General features: G+C 59.6%; 2 protein-coding genes across 2 annotated transcripts; one reads left to right on the forward strand and one right to left on the reverse strand.

Annotated features, from left to right (window-relative positions):
• Positions 1-187: 187 nt before the first annotated feature.
• CABLES2 (Cdk5 and Abl enzyme substrate 2) lies at positions 188-11,839 on the forward strand. The gene is made up of 10 exons (XM_033095204.1): positions 188-615; positions 5,101-5,172; positions 5,265-5,357; positions 6,526-6,603; positions 7,235-7,343; positions 7,905-8,070; positions 8,421-8,524; positions 8,779-8,885; positions 9,620-9,824; positions 10,011-11,839. Exons 1-10 carry the CDS (start codon positions 188-190, stop codon positions 10,149-10,151), a joined length of 1,503 nt encoding a protein of 500 aa, XP_032951095.1. The 3' UTR covers positions 10,152-11,839.
• Positions 11,840-12,264: 425 nt separating this feature from the next.
• Positions 12,265-13,582, reverse strand: RPS21 (ribosomal protein S21). Its single transcript, XM_033095205.1, has 6 exons — positions 13,450-13,582; positions 13,246-13,308; positions 13,097-13,160; positions 12,868-12,939; positions 12,408-12,463; positions 12,265-12,328 (listed from the first exon to the last, which is right to left on the reverse strand). The coding sequence occupies exons 2-6, from the start codon at positions 13,293-13,295 to the stop codon at positions 12,319-12,321; spliced, it is 252 nt and encodes an 83-aa protein (XP_032951096.1). The 5' UTR covers positions 13,296-13,308; positions 13,450-13,582; the 3' UTR covers positions 12,265-12,318.
• Between the last annotated feature and the right edge of the window lie 5,223 nt (positions 13,583-18,805).

Consider the following 18,805-nt stretch of genomic DNA (forward strand, 5'->3'; position numbering starts at 1 on the left):
GACCCAGGGGAGCAGCCCTCGAGCCCGCAACCCGCCCTCGGCGCCGCGCTGGCCAATGGGACGGCGCGATGGCGATATATTTGTATATGGGCGCGCCGCGGCCAATGAGCGGCGTGCGCGGGCGCGTGCGCGCATGCGGCGGCGGCGGCGGCGGCGGCGGCGGGCCGCCCGCGGGCTCAGTCCGAGGATGGCCGCGGCCGCGGCGGGTGGAGCCCCGGGCCCGTCCCCGGGCCCTGCCGCCAGGACCCCGCCGCCCGCCGGCCCCGGCCCCGCCGCCAGGGCCCCGCCGCAGACGCTGCGGAGGCGCGGGGACTCGCGGCGTCGCCAGGCCGCTCTCTTCTTCCTCAACAACATCTCCCTGGACGGGCGGCCCCCGAGCCTGGGCCCGGGCTGCGAGAAGCCCCCGCCGCCGCCGCCGCCCGCCGAGGCCCGCGAGCCGCCCGCGCCGCCTCCGCCGCCGCCTCCGGGGCCCGCGCCAGCGCCCCCCGCCGGCCCGCCCGGCCTGCCGGTGCTCGCGGGCAGGACCTCGGCGCCGCAGGGCCTGTCCAGCCCCGCGCCCGCGCCCGCCGGCCTCGGCCTCGGCCTCAGCCTGAGCCTGGACGCACAGCGCCAGAGGTGAGTGGAGCCGGAGCGGGTGGCCCGGGCTGGGTCAGCGCAGAATGAGGGGCTGCGCGGGATCCGGGTGGCCTGGGGGCCGGGACCCTATCCGCACAGGACTTGGGATCAGGGGGTGACCCTGCTCCCCTGTGAGCCCAGACACAAGGTTGGGATGTCCTCGGCCCCATCAGCCTAAGATGTCAGGGTCGGGTCGTCCGGGGCGTTGTCCACACCTTGGCCATAGGTGTTGGGGTTTTCTCAGGTGGTGTCTGGTCCGCTCAACCTGGTCAGTTCCTCCAACGTGCGTTGCAGGGTGTCCTTAGCCCCGCTCAGCCCCCAGACACAGAGCCCTCTCGGCGCTGGACACGCCCCCGCCCCCACCTACTTTTGTCAGTCCCCTGGACACAGGGACTCCCAGACGTCCCTTCTACGTGCCCCTCTATCCACTGCAGTGGGTGACCCCTCCCATGTGGACCAGGGGGCTTCCCTGCACTGTGACATCGAGCCTCAGTCTCCTGCACCAGGCCAGGTCTCCCACCCCACTGTGTCCTGTGCTGCCCCCGCCCCCGTTGTCCCCTCCTAGCTCTGCGTCCCTGGGCCTGTCACATCCCAGGTTGCAGTTAATCCTCGCCCTGATTCCACCTCTCGGAACTCCTCAGCCCATCCCAGAGCAGCCCCCAACCCTGAGCTCTGCCCCTCCCTGCCCACATAGCCCCTGGCAGCCACACACCCCACTTGCTTCTCTCAGAAGCAGAGCCGCAGCTTCCAGTTCCCTTGAATGCTTGTCCCCAGGTGACCCTGCCGTGGTGGCCCCTTCCTCTGGACCCGCCCCATAGCCCTCACCCTGAGGAGTGACCAGGGCCTGGGAGCCCGGACTGGCCTCACCACAGTCCCTTCCCAGAGGCCACTACTGGGCCTTTTGTCTGCAGGACAGAGCTGCTGGGCGGCCGGTGCTTTCTGAGGCAGGCCCTGGAGGTGTGCGGGGGGGGCTGGGTGCAGAGCCCAGCGCAGGTGCCCCTGCCGTGCCTAGTGTGGGTGGGCCGAGGCCTCCAGATGGCCGCCATTCCCTGCAGTCCAGAGGTGGCCCTTCCTACCTGGACGTCATCACGGCGGCACTGGTGGCAGGTCAGGGTGATGGGGTTCTCCTAAGGGTCTTTTGTTGGAGGGTTGGGTCCAGAATACTTCGCGTTTGCTCGCCCCTCACGGCCCTCCAGTTGAGGTGTGGACACTGGGCAGACTGTGTGTCATTTTGGGCTGTCGGTTCAGCAAACAGTTCGGAGCCCCCGTTGTGGGCCAGGCCTGTGCACAAGACAGCAGCCTGGCCGTGGGCCCTGCGGGGGGGCGGGTGCATGTGGGGGTGAGGCCGCTGCGTGAAGCGCCTGGAGCCCTGCACGTCCCTGGTGCTGTGAGGCCACTGCCAGTTTCGGAGGAGGGTGTGTGGAGGGCCACGCTCGGGAGGACCCTGGGCCGGGATGGGACATGGTGTGAGGCAGGTGGCCCTGGGTCTGCTGCGGCCACCACAGTACCTGTGTCCCTCCCCCTGCCTGGCCCGTGCAGTAAGCCCTCTTCTGCCTCCCTCCTGCTTGGCCTTCGAGCCCTTGGTCAGATGCCCTTCCTGACGTCCAGGGCTGCACCTGCCCTGCACAATGTGTCCCTCCTCGGGCGCTGCTGCCAAGCTCAGGGCCCTGCCCTTGTGTCCGGAGGTCACTGCCTCTCCCCTGTCAGGCGGCAGGCCCACGCAGGTCCCTGAGATGGGGACTGTCCTTTCTCAGCTCCAGGCCTAGACAGAGAGGGTCACTGCTGAGTGCGTGAGGGGTGGCTGGCCCAGCAAAGGCGGCTGCTGGCTACTGCTTTAGACTTCGAGGAGCTGTGGGTTTTTTTAGGAATGGAGAGAATTCTGAGGTTCTCTTCCCAAAACCAATATCGTCAGTGCGGTCATTTGACCCAGGCTCTGGGAACAGAGCTGGTTGGAATCCTAGCTCCACCGTTCAGTAGCTCTGTGACCTTGAGCAGGTGGCATGACCTCTCTGGGCCTCAGTTTGTTCCTCCATGCAGTAGGTTTGCTTTAAGCATTATCTGCCTGAGGGGCTGTTGTGAGGTCAGACCAGTGTCCAGGGCTCAAAGAGGGTGGCAATGGCCAGGCCTGGCAAACAGAGACCCTGATTACAACCAGGTTGCTCAGGGAGTGCTCACGGCTCAGTCCACGGTGGAAACTTTGTGTTTCACACTCAGGGCTCAGCCTGGAGTAGCTTTTGCTGCTTGCTAAGCCAGTGAGCAAATCATTGGAATCCTGATTTGACTCCTGGAGCTTCTAACACAGTGTTGATTTTCATTTTAATACTGTTCACTTAACACGCATGAGCAAGCTGCGTTGCTGGGCTTCTCAAGCTGGGCCAGAAATGGGCTCTCAAGGGCACCCACCAGGCTGCTGCACCCTCCTCCATGCCACGTTGGGGCTCCTCCCCTCTCCCCTGGGTGTGGGGCTGCGTAACAAACCCACACTGGGCAGCTTCTAACAGCAGCTGGCTTTCCTCTCTGTCTAATAGGTCAGGGTGTGGGCAAAGCCGTGTTCCCTCCGGGGCCTCAGGGGAGGCTCCTTCCTGCCTCTCCCAGCCCCTGGTGGCCCCAGGCGTCCCTTGGCTTGTGGCCGCATCACTCCCATCCCTGCCTCCGTGTTGACGCAGCTTCTCCTCTGTGGGTCTGTCTTCTCCTCGTGTTTTCTCCTCCTTATAAGGCCCCAGTCATTGGGTCAGGGCCCACCTTCATCACACCTGCAAAGATCCTGTTTCCAGATATGCTCATAGTCACAGGTACCAGAGGGACCTTCAATGATATCTTTTTGGGGGACGCAGTTCAACTCTCAAGGGCCCTCCTTAGCATCCTCGGTGCTACCTAGGGGGAGGTGAGCCAGGGATGCACTGTGAGGCCCAGGATCACTGTGTCAGCAGAAACCCCTGAGATTCTGGAGGGTTCTAGCAGGGACAGTTCTGAGAAAGGGCCTGGGATTTTAGCTGCCGTCTTGGCCAGGAACCAAGTGTTCTGGAAGCTGCCAAGCACCTGTCCAATGAAACCAGTGTTGACGCAGCATCTGGCAATGTGTTGACAGCGCCGATTTGGGGATTGCTTGCTCTCCGATGGGAAAATGGCTGGAGGTGATCACCCAGGTTGGAGCCTGAAGGCGTGTTGCCCCATGGTGGCCCAGAGGCCTTGCTATGACCCAGGTTTGCCCCCAGAGATCAAAATTGGGTCCTGTCAGGGGGGAGGCTGTGCGCCTCCCTGAGGGGTTGGCTGGAATTTGGGGGCTTTGCTTTGCCTGGCAGGGATGTGGTGACATGGGGTACCCATTCATTCAACAAGTGTGTGCCGAGGGTCTGGGAGGTGCCAGCGCCATGCTTAGATGGGGTGGTCCGTGGGCTGGCCAGACAAGACCACTGCCTGCACTCCCCTGGCGTGAAGGGTTGAGAATCGTTGGTGCAAGAGCGGTCACTTCAGTGTCGGGGAGGAGGGGCACCCATTCTCAGGTGGTCTGACCCCACGTGCAGCAGCCTATCCACGGGCCCCTTGTTCCAGCTGGGTGGTCTCCAGACCTCAGGCAGGAGCTGGGTGTTTCTTCAGTTACAAAGTAAAGGAAGTTTTATCAGACACTAGAAACGATGTCTAGTGAATGCTGATTTCCTGTCTGAGAGCCCGTGGCATTCAGGATAGGAGCCCTGAGAAAGTGTAGGAGCAGCCGTGACGCCAGCTCACCGACAGGGTTGCAGGGCGGTGTGAGGCAGTGGCAGGGCCCAGCTCCACCTCCCCAGCTCTGTAGCTCGGTTTCCCCACCCGTAAACCGAGAGTAATAATACTTCCCACCTTGTAGAATTGTTGTGAGGATCGAGTTTACATATGAAACTTTTATAAGGAAGGAAAGATAGAAAAAATGACAGGTGGAGGTCTGTGAAACCAGTGGGGAGCAGATTTTAAGCATGGTGACGGGGATAGCACCGTGCCTGCAGTGACCTGGAGGAAACGCAGGAGCAAGCTGGGCGGGGGGTGCTGCCTGGACTGCAGGGCGCCTCTGCGGGGAATGTTGCTGGCCCGATCTGTGCGAATGAGGTTCCAGGGGTGCGAGAGCCTTTGGCCATCACCTGGGATATTGCCTGAGGAAATGAGGCTGAGAAAGCCCCACGGGGCTGCTCTGTGACGCCTTTGAGCCCAGCCCCGTGGGGCAGGACAGATCCCTCTCCAGGGATGGTCCCCACTTCCAGCTGGGCATCCTGTCAGGGCAGAGCCTGCCTTGTCACCCACCATAGGGTGAGTACTCACCCCGGGCCTCAGGATGCTGAGTGTCTGCCCTGGAGCGGGCAGTACCCCTGCCTGCAGAGGGCCCTGGGCTCCCCTTCCCTCCGTCCTCCCCCCTGCTGTCCTGGCTGGTCCTCAGGCTGCGGCGGGGCCCCTCCCTGACCCATCCTGCATGCCTGCCGGTCCGTATCCTGAGGCCCTGTGGTGTCTCCTTTACAGAAGGCGGGTCGCCTCCCAGCGCTGCTCCCTCGAGTTCCTGGAAGACGCAGCGGGCTGTGCCTCGGTTCAAAGGTAAGGGTCCCACCCACTGCCCACTCAGAGCTCAAGGCCCTGAGAGCCTGAGAGCGTCCGGGAGGGATGAGTGACCCATCTTTCACCTGCAGAACCAAGCACATATCTGGGTCCCCCAGACACAAGGGCCTGAAGAAGACGCACTTCATTAAGAACATGCGGCAGTATGACACCAAGAACAGCAGGTACTGGCTGCAGCCACCAGCGTGGGCTGCCCACCGTGGCCTCCCTCAAACCTGGAGGGCTGAGGTCCTGCCCTGGGGCCACAGGGAGGGAGGCACGCGGCCCCACTGCTCATCCACGTCCCCTTACAAACGGAACCTCCACCCATCACACCTGCCTGCCCCCTGATTAACCGGGGAACGCCGGGGTCCACAGTGCCCCCCCCGCCCTCCCTGGGATCCTGGGGACACCAGCCTGGAGTGGAAGTGCTAAGTGAGGGGACACTGGCAACACAGCAGACATAGCGACGGAACGCATCCAGGAGAAAAGGGCTTGGTTTGGGGGAGGCTGGGCTCCACCCCAAATCTGGCTGCAGAGTGGCAGTGGGTGCCTGGGCGCAGCCCTCAGAAGCCTGGTGTCTGCAGACATTGGATGGGGGAGTTCCTGTCACCTGTCCCTCACTCCCCACCCTGCTGGCACTGAGGTGTCTGAGCTCTGCACCCTGACCCAAGGGTCTCCACAGTGTGTTCCCTCCCCACTGGAGGCCCGTGCCAGGTACCCAGCCTCCCCAGCAGTGGCCGTCGGTTGGACAGTCCCTGTCCCCGGCATTACAGGCTGGGCCTGGTGCTGAGGAGCAGCCTGGGCACCCAGTCGTCCCAGCCAGAAGAGGGGGGCGCGTCCCACTGCCGTCCTCCCTGCTGGACCGGGGCCTGGCCGGGCACAGCTGCTCCTAGAGGGGGAAAGGCTGTCCTTCCTGCCGCGTGCGCCCACACCAGGGCACCTCATGGGTCAGCTTGGCTCAGGACGTAGACTAGGTGCTTTTGGACACTGCTAGGCCCCGCCCCTCCCGGATGGCTGAGGAGGGGCTCCCTGAACCAAACAGTCCTGTGGGCACCTGCATCTGTCCTGTGTGTCCTCCAGAGCCTGGCCTCTCCTGGAGGAACTTCGGTCCCCACCTCTGGCCCCTGTGCCCTGCCACGTGGGGCCAGGCGAGACCCTTCCTGCGCACCAGTGTGTTCGTCACATGGCAGGGACAGCAAGAGCTGGGGCGGCCGGACCGACTGAGCCTAGCCCCTGGGCCTCCTGGCCCGAGAGTCCTCTGGATGCCTGGGCGCTGCCCCTCACCTGAGTCTGGGTGGGAAGGGTTTCTCCCCGAGGAACACCCACCGTTCTGCCCCTGCCCCCCCGCAGGATCGTGCTGATCTGTGCCAAGCGGTCCCTGTGTGCGGCCTTCTCAGTCCTGCCCTATGGGGAAGGCCTGCGGCTCAGGTGAGTGGCCGGGAGGCGGCGGCGTGGGCTGGGCTCCCCGTGGGCTCTCAACAGCCTCCCACAGCGCTCGGCACATCAGCTGCCACCAGATCCTCTCTGGAGCGCCGGAGGCCCCTTCCTGGTTCTCCAGGAGGGGCGTGTTCGCACCCTGACTTTTGTTTAAGCCTAGATGGCGCTGCTGGGATGGTCCTATTCATGGGGACCCTGCTGTGCGTCCTTCCAGTCCAGGCAACTGTGTCCTGCGCATAACCTGGGAAGGAGACAGCTGTCAGGGTGGGGATGGCACCGTGTGACCTGGCGTAAAACGTCAGTGGTGACCTCGGGGTGCGGGGACACACCTCTGGAGAGCGGACTAGAAGCGAAGCTGTGGCCAGGGCTGCGGTCCACATCACTACCACCGGCATTTTAACAGGAAGTGCCTGGGACTAGGGAAGGAGCGAGACTGGACAGTCCTTCGCTGGGCCCCAGTAATTCTGTTCTCCCAGCGAGAGCGGCTGCGGCACGGGCACTGTGTCTAGGCGGGCGTCACAGGTGCAGAGGTGGGCGACCTGTGACCCGAGGCTCTGCTCCCGCGCCCGCTGGAGGGGCAGCAGGAGGGCCCAGCAGCTTTCTGTCGTCCCATGTGTTGCAGTGACCTGAGGGTGGACAGCCAGAAACAGAGGCATCCATCTGGCGGCGTGTCCGTTTCTTCCGAGATGGTCTTTGAATTGGAAGGCGTTGAGCTGGGAGCAGATGGAAAGGCAAGAGCTGGTGCACAGGGACAGGGCCGGCGGGCGGGTGGGGCCGAGCTCGTGTTTACGGAGAACGTGAGCGTGAAGTTGTGTTTCACCTTAACCTTCCAAAATGCAAGGAGCCCGTCCGTTGTAGGCCACACAGCTCTGTAAGAACGAGCCCAGAGCCTCGCCCAGCAGCTGGGGAGCAGGAAACAACCTGAGTTGCGAGGGGCACCCCCTCTGCCTTGCTGGTCAGAGATCATGGGGTTCAGAGGCAGGGAGGACATTCCTGTGCTGCAGATCCCTGCAGATTCCAGATAAGGGGTGGCGGGGTAACGTTCTGGAATGTTCTTAGTACTGAGAACACTAACGTGGAGTGAGGAGTGTCCAGCTCTGGGCCCCCCAGGAGCATTAGCCCTTAGTGGCCTGAGCTGCCACTGCTCCTTCATTGTCCGTGTAGGGAGCGTTTGTGTGGGGGCCTTCCCGCTAAAGGAGGGGGAGAGCAGAGCTTGCTTTGACCTCTGGTCTTGGGACAGGGCTGTGGGGCTGGAATGAGCAGGACTGACCCTGATGCACTTGCCTTTGCAGGTCGTATCTTATGCCAAGTTCCTGTACCCTACCAACGCCCTGGTCGCACACAAGACAGACGGCCACGGCCTGCCACCCCAGCCCCGGCCCAGCGTGCCCCGGGCTCTGCCGGGGTCAAGATACAAACCTGCTGCCCCCAAGTCAGTGCCAGCTGGCACAGAACTAGGTACCCTAACCGGGCGCAAGGGCGTGTGGCCACGCCAGCCCTGCCAGAGACCCCAAGTGGCAGCAGAGTCACATTCGAGCCCACAGTCCTCAGTCCAGACAGAGCTGGGCTTGGGGTATGGGGTTAGGGTGCGGCCTCTGGGGAGAGAGGAGACGCCCAGTCGACGCCCGAGTCCCGGGTGGGGGTGGGGCAGGGCATCTGTGCTTGTCAGGACATGCTTCCCTTCCAGGGTCTGGAGCCCCTCCCGGACTCCAGGAGCATCGCTGCCCCCAGGGCAGTAGGCAGGTTCTGCCCCGGCTTGGGTGGGTGAAAGCCAGGAACCAGCGTTCAGGGCTCCCTTCTGCTTGCAGGGAGTGAGGCGGGGGACACCCTGGAGTACAACCCCAACCTTCTGGACGACCCACAGTGGCCCTGCGGCAAGCACAAGCGGGTCCTCATCTTCGCATCCTACATGGTATGTGAGCGCCCCCACCCGCTTGCCTCCACCTGGAGACACAGGCAGCTGCGTGGGCAGGGCCAGGCAGCAAGGCCCTGAGCAGTGGCGGTCACCCCCTAGGACGGCCCTTGCCACCGCCCTCTACCCCGGTTCTGGTGCCCTCTGTCCTGAGGCGTGTTGTTCTCACAGGCTCGGTGCCTTTGCACTTGCAGGCCAGGCGCTAGGCCCCCAGGGCTGCACGGGGCCTCCTCAGCTGCCTCCCTCTGTTGCAGACCACGGTGATAGAGTACGTGAAGCCCTCTGACCTCAAGAAGGACATGAATGAGACCTTCCGGGAGAAGTTCCCACACATCAGGCTGACACTGAGCAAAATCAGGAGGTAGGGAGGGCTGAGGCCACGTCCCTGGGCCCTACCATGGGGCCTCCCTGAGACCTCGTGATGTATTTCATCCTGTGAGGGCTGTCGGCCTCTCCTCCCGTGTCCTGTGGATCCCTGAGCTTAATAAATTCAGGTGGGCCTATCCTCCCCACCGTCTGACCAGGCCAGTCACACACACACACACATCTCCGCTAGCCAGGTCACTGAGCCCTCCTCACTGGTGCCCATGACAGCCCGTGAGGCAGGCACTGCCATTGTCTCCATTCTGAAGACGAACTCACGGTTGAGATGGCTTGTACACAGCCCCACAGCGAGCAAGTGGTGGAACTGACGGCCCAGGCGGTGCTCCCAGTCCTTGCCCTTCGCTGGGGTCCTGGCTGGCTACCAGTTCCCATAGCACCGCCACCCCACAGCTCCGACAGCTCTGCTGGTGGTCCAGGTGCCACCTCAGCAACTGTGCATTTGTGTCCAGGAGGGGCTCTGTCCTCTGGTGTCCCCTTGAGGGCTGTGTGGGCCACCTGGTACAGTTGGGAGGTGCCACAGGACCAGCCAAGGGGTGAATGGAGCCCAAGGCCAGCCTGCTGCCTGCCCACCAAGCTGTGGGCCTTAGCGCTGGGTTGCACCCACCTGAAGGGAATAGCACGTTCTAACCACCCAAAGGCAGATCGCTGTAGCAGGCAAAGGGTGGCTGTCCCTGGGCCCCATGAGCACCTGGCTCCCGTGTGAACCCACAGTTTAAAACGGGAGATGCGGAACCTCTCTGAGGAGTGCAGCCTGGAGCCCGTGACGGTGTCCATGGCCTACGTGTACTTCGAGAAGCTCGTCCTGCAGGGCAAGCTCAACAAGCAGAACCGCAAGCTGTGCGCAGGCGCGTGCGTGCTGCTTGCCGCCAAGATCAGCAGTGACCTCCGCAAGAACGAAGTGAAGCAGCTCATTGATGTGAGTGTGCGTGCCCCGCCCGGCCAGCACCTGGAAGCTCCCTATGCCCGGCGCCACTCTTGGGGTGGGTGGTCATCGCGCACGGGTTAACCTGGGGTGGGGCCTGACGCCCACGCCCAGACCTGCTCACCTACATGGGAACCAGAGCAGGAACCCCACTTAACCCTTCTCTCTCTTTCAACACAGAAGCTAGAAGAACGGTTTCGATTCAACAGGCGGGATCTAATTGGGTTTGAGTTCACAGTGCTCGTGGCCTTGGAACTTGCTCTCTACCTCCCCGAGAACCAGGTGTTACCTCATTACAGACGCCTCACCCAGCAGTTCTAGCCGAGGCCGGCTGCCCAGACCACCCCTGGCGCTCCAAGCCCTCGCTGCTTGCTCAGTGCACCCATATTTGTGGGCCCAAAGCACTGCCCCAGGCACCATTTTCTTCATTCCAAAGCCCTACGGCACCCGGTATTTCTGAGAGTATTCCTGCGCTCGCACTGGCCCGTGTGGGGTTGTCACTGTCTTCGTCCACGTGCCCGTGATCGCTCTGACAACCCCCCCTTGATTCATGTCGCATGCATCCTGACTTCACGGCATCTGATCCTTGGTGTTGCCTTGCCTTCCGGAAACTATCGTAGCCACTGCACTAGTGTCGCAGTGACGATCTGGGTTTCCAGATGCTCTGAACACACTGAAATTGCTCAAGTTAACGTACGGAAGCATTAATCATGGCTATTTCTGGTGTGTGGATGTGGAAACCTATGGCACACACCCCCACTCAGCCCTGCAAAGCCGTTGGGCTGGCCACGCCCCTCCCCACACCAAGTTGTGGCACCACGTTATGCCAACAAGAGCAGACTCCTGGTTTGTATTGCTGTTTTTACTCTTGGACCTGTTCTTCCAAGCATCGTGTCACTGTGAAATCCTGAAGCCTGAGTGTCATGCACCCCACGTGGGGACCGCCCTTCCCCCACCAGGAAAACCCCGCGGGTCCACGACACTCTGGACCTTTAGATGACTGCATTGCTGGCTCTTGACCTTCCTAAGCAATATTGATGGACATAAGCAGCAGATTGTCTTTTGGGATGCTGCTGTGGTTTTTTTTTTTAAGGGAACAAAAACTGGTTAAGTGACATGCACTGAAGCTGACTTGAAACTACACTTGATTCCCAAGCGGGGAGATGAGCACTTCACAGCCCCTGCACCCCACGGCACCACCTCTGTGAGGGTCAACATCAATGCCTTTTCTGAGGCAGGAATAGAAGCTGGCCGCTGCAGCCTGTCCCACTAAGCAGACCCCAAGGGGTGGTGGTTGTCGCTTCTGTGGACATCTGTACCCAACGTGGTCAGCTTTTCCCAGGTTTGTGTTCTCACATGAATGCTGTCTTGTCCAGTTCTCGTTTGCTGCCCCCAAAATACCTAAGAACCAAGGATTGGTGTGTCAGCTGGTCTGAAAAATGCCCGTTGGCTGGGCCATTAAGCTGCTTCCCTACTGTGCTGTATAGAACCTTGTCACTGGAGGGGCCCTGGGACAGTCCCCACCTGTGTCCTCTCCCTGTGGACCGGTGCTTTTGCCGGGAGAAGAGGCCAGTTCCCATCACAGCACGCGACCACCAGCAACTCAGCCTAGACCCCAGCAGACGTGCATGTGTTGTTCCTTCTTCCCCAGCCACTCAGGTGGGCTAAGGGAGGCTGCAGGGCAGGATGGACAAAGCCCAGGCCCGTATCGCAGCCTTATTTATTGCGGAGTGCCTCCCTCTCCTTTCCGAGACAGCTCCCTAACCCCAACATGCACGCCAGATGGAGTGGAGGATGGAAGCTGCTCGGCCCCGGGCAACTTTCTTCTGGAAAACCACCTGTCCTGCCACCATAGCATCTCAAGGATACTTCCGTTTCAAGCACTGACGGGACTGCCTTTCAAAACAGTGTATGTCCTGGTTTACAACTTAGCCTCGAGGGACCCGTCTCCTTGGGAATTTCTTTACTGATATTACAACAGCTGATAAATACAATAATTTAAGTTTGCATATTTATGTAGTGAGATTTAGTTGTTTACCAAAGTCATCTGTGTCCTTTTTAGTAACGTGTCAACGAGCTGCCCCTGTGTGGGACTGCAGTCACCACAGCAAAGCCCGTCCGTAAGCCAAACTAAGGCCTGACCCGTCGTCCTCTGGAATGAGCCCAGACATCTGACGGGTGTCCCAGGGCCTGGTGCCAGTCCCTCAGAAGCCCCCGCCCCAAGCAGCATTTGTGCGTTTTAAATGTGCAGTAAGCAACTATCAGACCTCAGTGCCGAGATGTTTGTATTTGTGCTTTGAAGTAAAATTTGGTTTCGCAGCGTATTTCATAGCTTGTGTCTCAGCTGCCCGGCCGTCAACCATTCACAGCCAAATGCCAGCCCTGACCCTCCAGAGCCCCGTGCGCCTACTAGCACGGAATAAACCAACACAGCTGGGTTCTCACTATTTATTTATGACAAATGCGGCACATCTGTGGTCCTCTCCAGTCAGAAGTTCCTAAACAGAAGGAGTCACAGTGTTAACACTTCCTCTCCGGGGAAGCCCCGAGCCTGTGCCCAAACGCGAGGCCTCTTACTTTGAGACGATGCCGTCAGCCTTGGCCAGCCGGAGGATGGAGTCATCTGACTCGCCCTGGGAGAAAGCACATTGGGTCTGTGCCCCTGCTCCCCAGGGGGGCAGGGGGGCTGCCATCGCAGCTGAACAAATGGGGGGCAGCACTTGGGGGGGCGCGCTCGCCTAGTGCCTCGGCCTCACGGTAAAGGCACGGCGGCCGTGTCAGAGGGGGGCTGCCATCGCAGCTGAACAAATGGGGGGCAGCACTTGGGGGGGCGCACTCGCCTAGTGCCTCGGCCTCACGGTAAAGGCACGGCGGCCGTGTCAGAGGGGTCCTGTGAGGGGCCTCCAAGCCCCCTCGTCCACCCCCGGGACGGGGCTGACGGCCAGCAACACCCGGTCAGGCTCAAATCTGTGCCGCCAACAAAGGGGCTCAGGCCAGAGAGGAGCTAGGAGAACGCCGCCCCGCTCCGGGGACTCACCATCCTGCGGATGGCCCCGCAGATCGCGTAGGTTTTAAACTGGCCGTTGAACCTGCCTGTCACCTTGTCAACCTAGGAAACGAAAACGAGGGTCACAACACACGCACTCAAACGCCTTTGGCTCGAAACCTGGGCTTTGGGACTCGTCACCCCCGGGCCAGTCCGGACCCGCTCCCCCGACTTCGGGGGCTTCTGACGCAGTGGCCGGGCCCTCCCGCCGCGGGCTCACCTCGGCCACGTTCATCTGGATGGACGCGTGGTCCTTGGCGCCGATGATGCGGTTGCTGGCGGAGCTGCGGGGACAGCGCAGTGAGCGGGGGGGGGGGGTAGGATGGGGGGCAATGGGCGGCTGGGCACGCGGAGGGGAGCCACGCTCACCATTTCCGCGGCACGTACAGGTCCACGAACTCGCCGGCGTCGTTCTGCATGTCGGGGACGGACCTGCGAGACCCCGCGCGACGCCGTGAGGACGGGCCGTGTCCCCGCCCCGCCCCCGCGCCGTCGCCCCTCCTCGACCCCGCGCACCCGGCCCCCGGCCCCCCCGGAGTCCCTGAAGAGCCGGCGCCCGGCCGCATGGCCTACCTGGTGCCGCCGAGACGAGTGCGGGAGCAGAAAGGAAGCGCCGCGTCCCCCGGCAGCACTATTGGCGGCCGGGGCGGGGCCTCGGCGAGTGCTTCCGGGTCCGGCGCGCCGCGGCGAGTCTGCGCAGAGCCCGCTTGGCCGCCCTGCGGCACTTCCGCTTCCGGCGGGCGGTTGGGGGCGGGGCGTGGAGCGTCTGTCGGCTGGTGGTGGCCGCGGTCCGGTAGCGAGCGGGTGGCCGCGAGGCGCCGCGGGCGGCGCGGGCCGGCGAGGGCGCGGGGGTCGGCGGCCGCGGCCGCTCCAGCGTGAGGCCCAGGCGGCGCCAGCCCCGAGGCCTGCGCCCGTGCTGCCTGCCCGCTGAAGTCCGCGCCGCGCGAGTGGCAGAGCCGTGTCGGCCGGCCTGGCGGGCAGCGGACCCCAGCGCGCCGCGACTCAGGGCTCCCCGTTACTCCGCCTCGGTGCGGGCGGGCACCGTGCGAACGGGCAGCCTTGGGGAAGAGCAGTGCCCTGGGTGTTTGTCGAAATGTCAGAGCACAGACCCTGTCGTGGGAACGGACCCGGAGGAAAAAGCCGAAGATGCACACACGGAGGGGTGTCGGTGACGATAAGAGCAAACAAACAGTGGAGAGCCGAGCCCCAAGCGAGGGAAGGAGGGAGCAGCAGGGCTGGTGTTAGGGTCCTCACTGGGGGCCTGAGGGGCAAAGAACTGGGCTAAGCCTGATGGCGGAACCAGGGCAAATGGCAGAACTAGGCCCTGCCCTGCACCATCCCACCGCTCCCGAGCACTACTTTCCTCCCTCCTTTCCCAGTCACTCCCACTCCATTCCTCCAGAGCGGTAGTGATGGAGAAGGGCCTGTGCCAGGCCCGTTCCTGGTGCCAACATTCATCGATAAACAAAATAGAAAAGTCCCAGACTGCAGAGCTGACTTCCGAGTCCCCTGTGAGTGCAGTCCCTTAGCTAAAATGTCTGCTTGGGACTTGTCTCCCAGATGAAACAAGGCCCCTTGAGGACGAGCTTGAGACCCTGGACATCCTGCCCCCCATAGGGGCTGCCCCTTTGCCTGGCAAACCCTCCTCCTCTGGGGCGGCTCCCACATCACTTCCCCAACCCAAGTCTATGTACAGTTAAGGCTCTCCCTGGGCTGTGCTTGCTCACCTGTGGGACTGCACACAGTAGGTGCACAAAGCCAACTAATATGTAAATGATCCTGGCCAGCCTGGCCTCAGCACCCTGTGTGAGTCACTGCCAACTTCATCATGGCTCTGGGAGGATTTAACAGCTGGGCCTGGTTGGAGCTGAGGCTGCAAATCTCATACCTAGAAACCAGTGTTTGTGTGGGCAGTGTGTCTGCTGTTGCTTCCACTGGGCTCCAGCAGCTGGGCATCAGGAGTGAGGTCACTGAGGCCAGCACTTCCAGGAAGGTCATTCAGTTCATGTAGGCCCTGAGACGTGCGTGCCGTGCTCCCCCAGCACGTGCACAGCCATGATGTGGACAAAACATGATGCATGTTTCTGCCTGCCAGCATCTGCATGTGGGTGACCCTGCTGGTCCTGGTGGTCACGAGATTCCCTCTGTAACTGGAAGGCAGGAGAGAGAGGCAGCTCGAGTACCAGAGCACCAGAAAGGAGAGAGTGGCAGGGAGAGGTCTGTTCAGCAGAATAGAGAGCCCTCATGTAGATGGTCAAATGATTTTTGACAAGGGTGCTATGACCATTCAGTGGGGATAAGGACAGTCTTTTCAACAAATGGTGCAGGAAAATTGGACATCCACATGCCAAAGAATGAAGCTGGACCCTTACCACACACCATATACAAAAACTAACTCAAATTGGATCAAGGACCTAAATGTGAGACCTAAAACTTACATGCTACTTACAGGGCACAAGCTTCACGACATTGGATTTAGCAATGACTTCTTAAATACATCACCAAGGGCACAGGTAACAGCAACAAAAAAGACAATTGGACTTGAACATTTTTAAATTGGTGCGTCAAAAAACACTATCAACAGGGTAAGAAGGCAACCCACAGGACGGGAGACTATTTGCAAATCATACATCTGATGAGGAATTAATATCTAGAATGTATAGAGAACTAAAACTAAACAATAAAAAAACAAACAACCTGATTCAAAAATAAGCAAAAAACTCCAATAGAAGTTTCTCCAAAGGAATAAACTAATGACCAATAAATATGTTTAAAGATGCTAACATCACTAATCATCCAGGAAACGCAAATCAAAACTATAATGAGAGATCACTCACACCCATTAGGATGGATACTATAAAAAAAGAAATGACAAATGTTGGTGAGGATGTGAGAAATGAGAACCTTTATGAACTATTGGTAGGAATATAAAATATACAGCCGCTGTGGAAAACAGTATGGGAATTCCTTAAAAAATTAAAAATAGAATTACCACATGACCCAGCAGGTCCACCTCTCTGTATATACCCAAAAGAGTTGAAATGGGGTCTCGAAGAGATGTCTCTACACCCATGTTCACAGCAGCAGGATTCACAGTAGCTAAAGTTGGAAGCGACCCGCATGTCCATGGATAGAGGAATGGATGAACAACATGTGGTAAGTACATAAAATGGAATATTATTCAGCCTAAAAAAGGAAGAAAATTGTGACCCATGAATATGGATGGACCTTGAGGACGTGCTAAGTGAAATAAGCCAGTCACAAGAAGACAAATCCTGTGATTCCACTCATGTGAGGCACTTCGAGTATTCAAAATCAGAGAGTAGCAGGGTGGGTGCTAGTGTCTGGGGGAGCAGGAATGGGGGGCTGGTGTTTAATGGGCACAGTTTCAGTGTTACAAGGTGAAAAAGTTCTGCAGATGGATGGGGGTGATGGTGGTACATTATTCGTGTATTGGATACCGCGGACCTGGACACTTACAAATGGTTAAAATGGTAAATTTATATATATACACACGCACGCGCACGCACACACACCAGGGGTGCCAAAAAAATGTGTACAGGTGGACACTGGTCAACATTCCTCAAGGAGTAGTTTGCCGTGGAAGTGTCTGGACCCTGATGGGAACCGCTCTGAGCACCTCCTGTCATTGCAGAAGTCAAATGTGACTTGTATTCATCTTTTGTTATCGGTGCACATTGAGTATTACAATTAATAAAGTTTTTTCCTTTCTTAAAATGTGTATACACTTTTTTGGTGTCTGTGTGTGTGTATATATATATGTTATATGTGTATATATATATATGATATATATGTATATCACATATGTGATACAAGTATAATACATCACACATATATATGATGTATATGTTTTACCACAATAAAAAAACAAATCCTAAGACTATAGGACACATGCACACGGGCACACACACACAGGCATCAAGGGCTCCTTTCCCTAGGGCCAGGTCCCCAGGCCAAGTTCTTCAAAGGGGAACTCTGCTTCCCACCTTTGGGCCCATGAAATCTGATGATCCCCTTTTTAAGAAACCCCACTGTCCAAAGTTGCAGCTCCTACAAACAAAGGAGCGGGTGGTCCCTGAAGGGAGCAGAGGAGGGCCTCAGCAGCAGGGCTTCCTGGCATCTGTTGGGACCAGAGGTCGGTAGCTGGGGGAAAATGTCCCCCACATCCCACCTGCACTGTCCCCAGCAGCCACACCTCGCCCTGCACTCAGCCCTACGAGGGGCCCAAGGGCAGAGACTCCCTTGTCTGCTCCCTGCCCACTTCCCTGCTGGCTGAAAGGGGCTGAGCCACTTCCCTCAGGCTTCAGGTCTCTAGCCCCTCACCCATGGGTAAGTTGTTTACTGAGTGTCCTGTGGGGTCTCCAGGTTGGGAAAGGGCCCGAGGCTGGGTGGCACAAAAAGAGTGGGGGCAGGAGGACCTGGCACTTGAAGACACTGTCAGGCTGAGCCCAGGGCCACCCCCAGGGGCTCAGGCAGCAGCTGTTTAGCACGCTGGTCTCAGTCAGGGTCCCTGAGTGTCGCTTTGTCCACTCCAAAACATACACCTCTTTCTACCCCCAACGTGCTCTACGTAACCTTGACTGCCCTTATCGCATCAGGGTTACAGGCAGAGTCCTCACTCTCTGGTCTCTTGGCTATGTGACCTTGGACAAATTATTGGGCTGCTTCGTCCTCCCAGCTATAAAGTGGGGACAATGGTAATAGAGCCATCCCACAGGGCTGGGGTTGTCTGCATTCCACAGGTTAGCACGTATGTAGTGCTCAGAATGGCTGTGGCACTTAGTAGGTACTTAGCATGCCTGCACTCACCATCATCACCGTCACCACCATCACCACCATCACCACCACCATCATCACCATCACCATCACCACCACCATCACCATCATCACCATCATCACCATCATCACCATCATCACCACCACCACCACCACCACCGCCTCCATCGTTGTTATGTTGTGGCCCCAGGTCACACAGGGAGATTTGAATCCTGGGCTGGTGACTTCAGAAGCTGCACTCCAAGCACCCCAATCTTGCCCAGGTCCTCATTCGGTCGCCCAGGCAGGTGACGGGCCCATGGCGTGTGGTTGGCGTGTGTGCAGCAGCCCCTGCCCATCCCCAGCACTGTCTGAGTGGTCACCTCACCGACAGGTAAGAGGGTCTCAGATGTGTTGGCAATGCAGCCTTCTGGGGGAGGCTTCCTCCTCTGCTCATATCAGCTGTTTCTGGGCCAGGCAGGGCCTGGCCAGCTCAAAATGCATTGTGTGTGGAAGGGAACAGCCCCAAACCAGGAAACTTCCTTCCTGACCCAGGGTGAGCAGTGGGTCAGGGCCAAGGGACAAGCTTCCACCCACGCAGACCTGGATAGGAGCTGTGGCCACCGGCCCCTCCCCCTGCGCTCTGTTCTTCTGGGAGGAGGTCTGGCTCTTAACAGAGTCCCTGCCCCAGATGGGGTCCTGGGGAGGTAGGAGCATACAGGCTTCAGTGAGCCACCCACTGGCTCACTGGGACCCGGCCATCCTCGGGTCTGAGGACGCAGGCAGTCCCTGGCCCTCCGCAGTGTGGGTGAGGCTCAAGGGAGGTCACAACAGGGGAGCAGCCTTGGCGTGTGGGTCAGGCCTAACTGACCAGAGCGTGGGGCCCTTGTCAGCATTAGTCACTGGCTGCTGGAGCCCCGGGGAGCCTGGGAGCGCTGGGCCAGCATCCTGCTCACTGTATTTCGAATGTTTTACTCTCTTCTGTTATTTTATTTCACTATCTTGTTTATTTTACTTTATCAGATTTTTTTCATTGAGATAGGACCGCCACGTGATAAAGAGCACAAACCCTACTTGTGCCACCCCTGGGTTTTCGCATCCACGTCCACCAAGCAGGCAGGGCTCCCTACAGACCGTGCTGGCGCTGGGGCAG

This window comes from Rhinolophus ferrumequinum, chromosome 23 (genome assembly GCF_004115265.2).
Source record: "Rhinolophus ferrumequinum isolate MPI-CBG mRhiFer1 chromosome 23, mRhiFer1_v1.p, whole genome shotgun sequence".
Lineage (NCBI taxonomy): Eukaryota > Metazoa > Chordata > Mammalia > Chiroptera > Rhinolophidae > Rhinolophus > Rhinolophus ferrumequinum.

Coding starts and splice junctions, on each gene's coding strand:
- CABLES2 (XM_033095204.1), top strand. CDS start 188: ATGGCCGCGGCCGCGGCGGGTGGAGCCCCGGGCCCGTCCCCGGGCCCT. Junction 616..5,100: donor CTGGACGCACAGCGCCAGAG/GTGAGTGGAGCC, acceptor TCTCCTTTACAG/AAGGCGGGTCGCCTCCCAGC. Junction 5,358..6,525: donor TATGACACCAAGAACAGCAG/GTACTGGCTGCA, acceptor GCCCCCCCGCAG/GATCGTGCTGATCTGTGCCA.
- RPS21 (XM_033095205.1), bottom strand. CDS start 13,295: ATGCAGAACGACGCCGGCGAGTTCGTGGACCTGTACGTGCCGCGGAAA. Junction 13,161..13,245: donor CTGTACGTGCCGCGGAAATG/GTGAGCGTGGCT, acceptor CTGTCCCCGCAG/CTCCGCCAGCAACCGCATCA. Junction 12,464..12,867: donor GCGGGGCCATCCGCAGGATG/GTGAGTCCCCGG, acceptor GCTTTCTCCCAG/GGCGAGTCAGATGACTCCAT.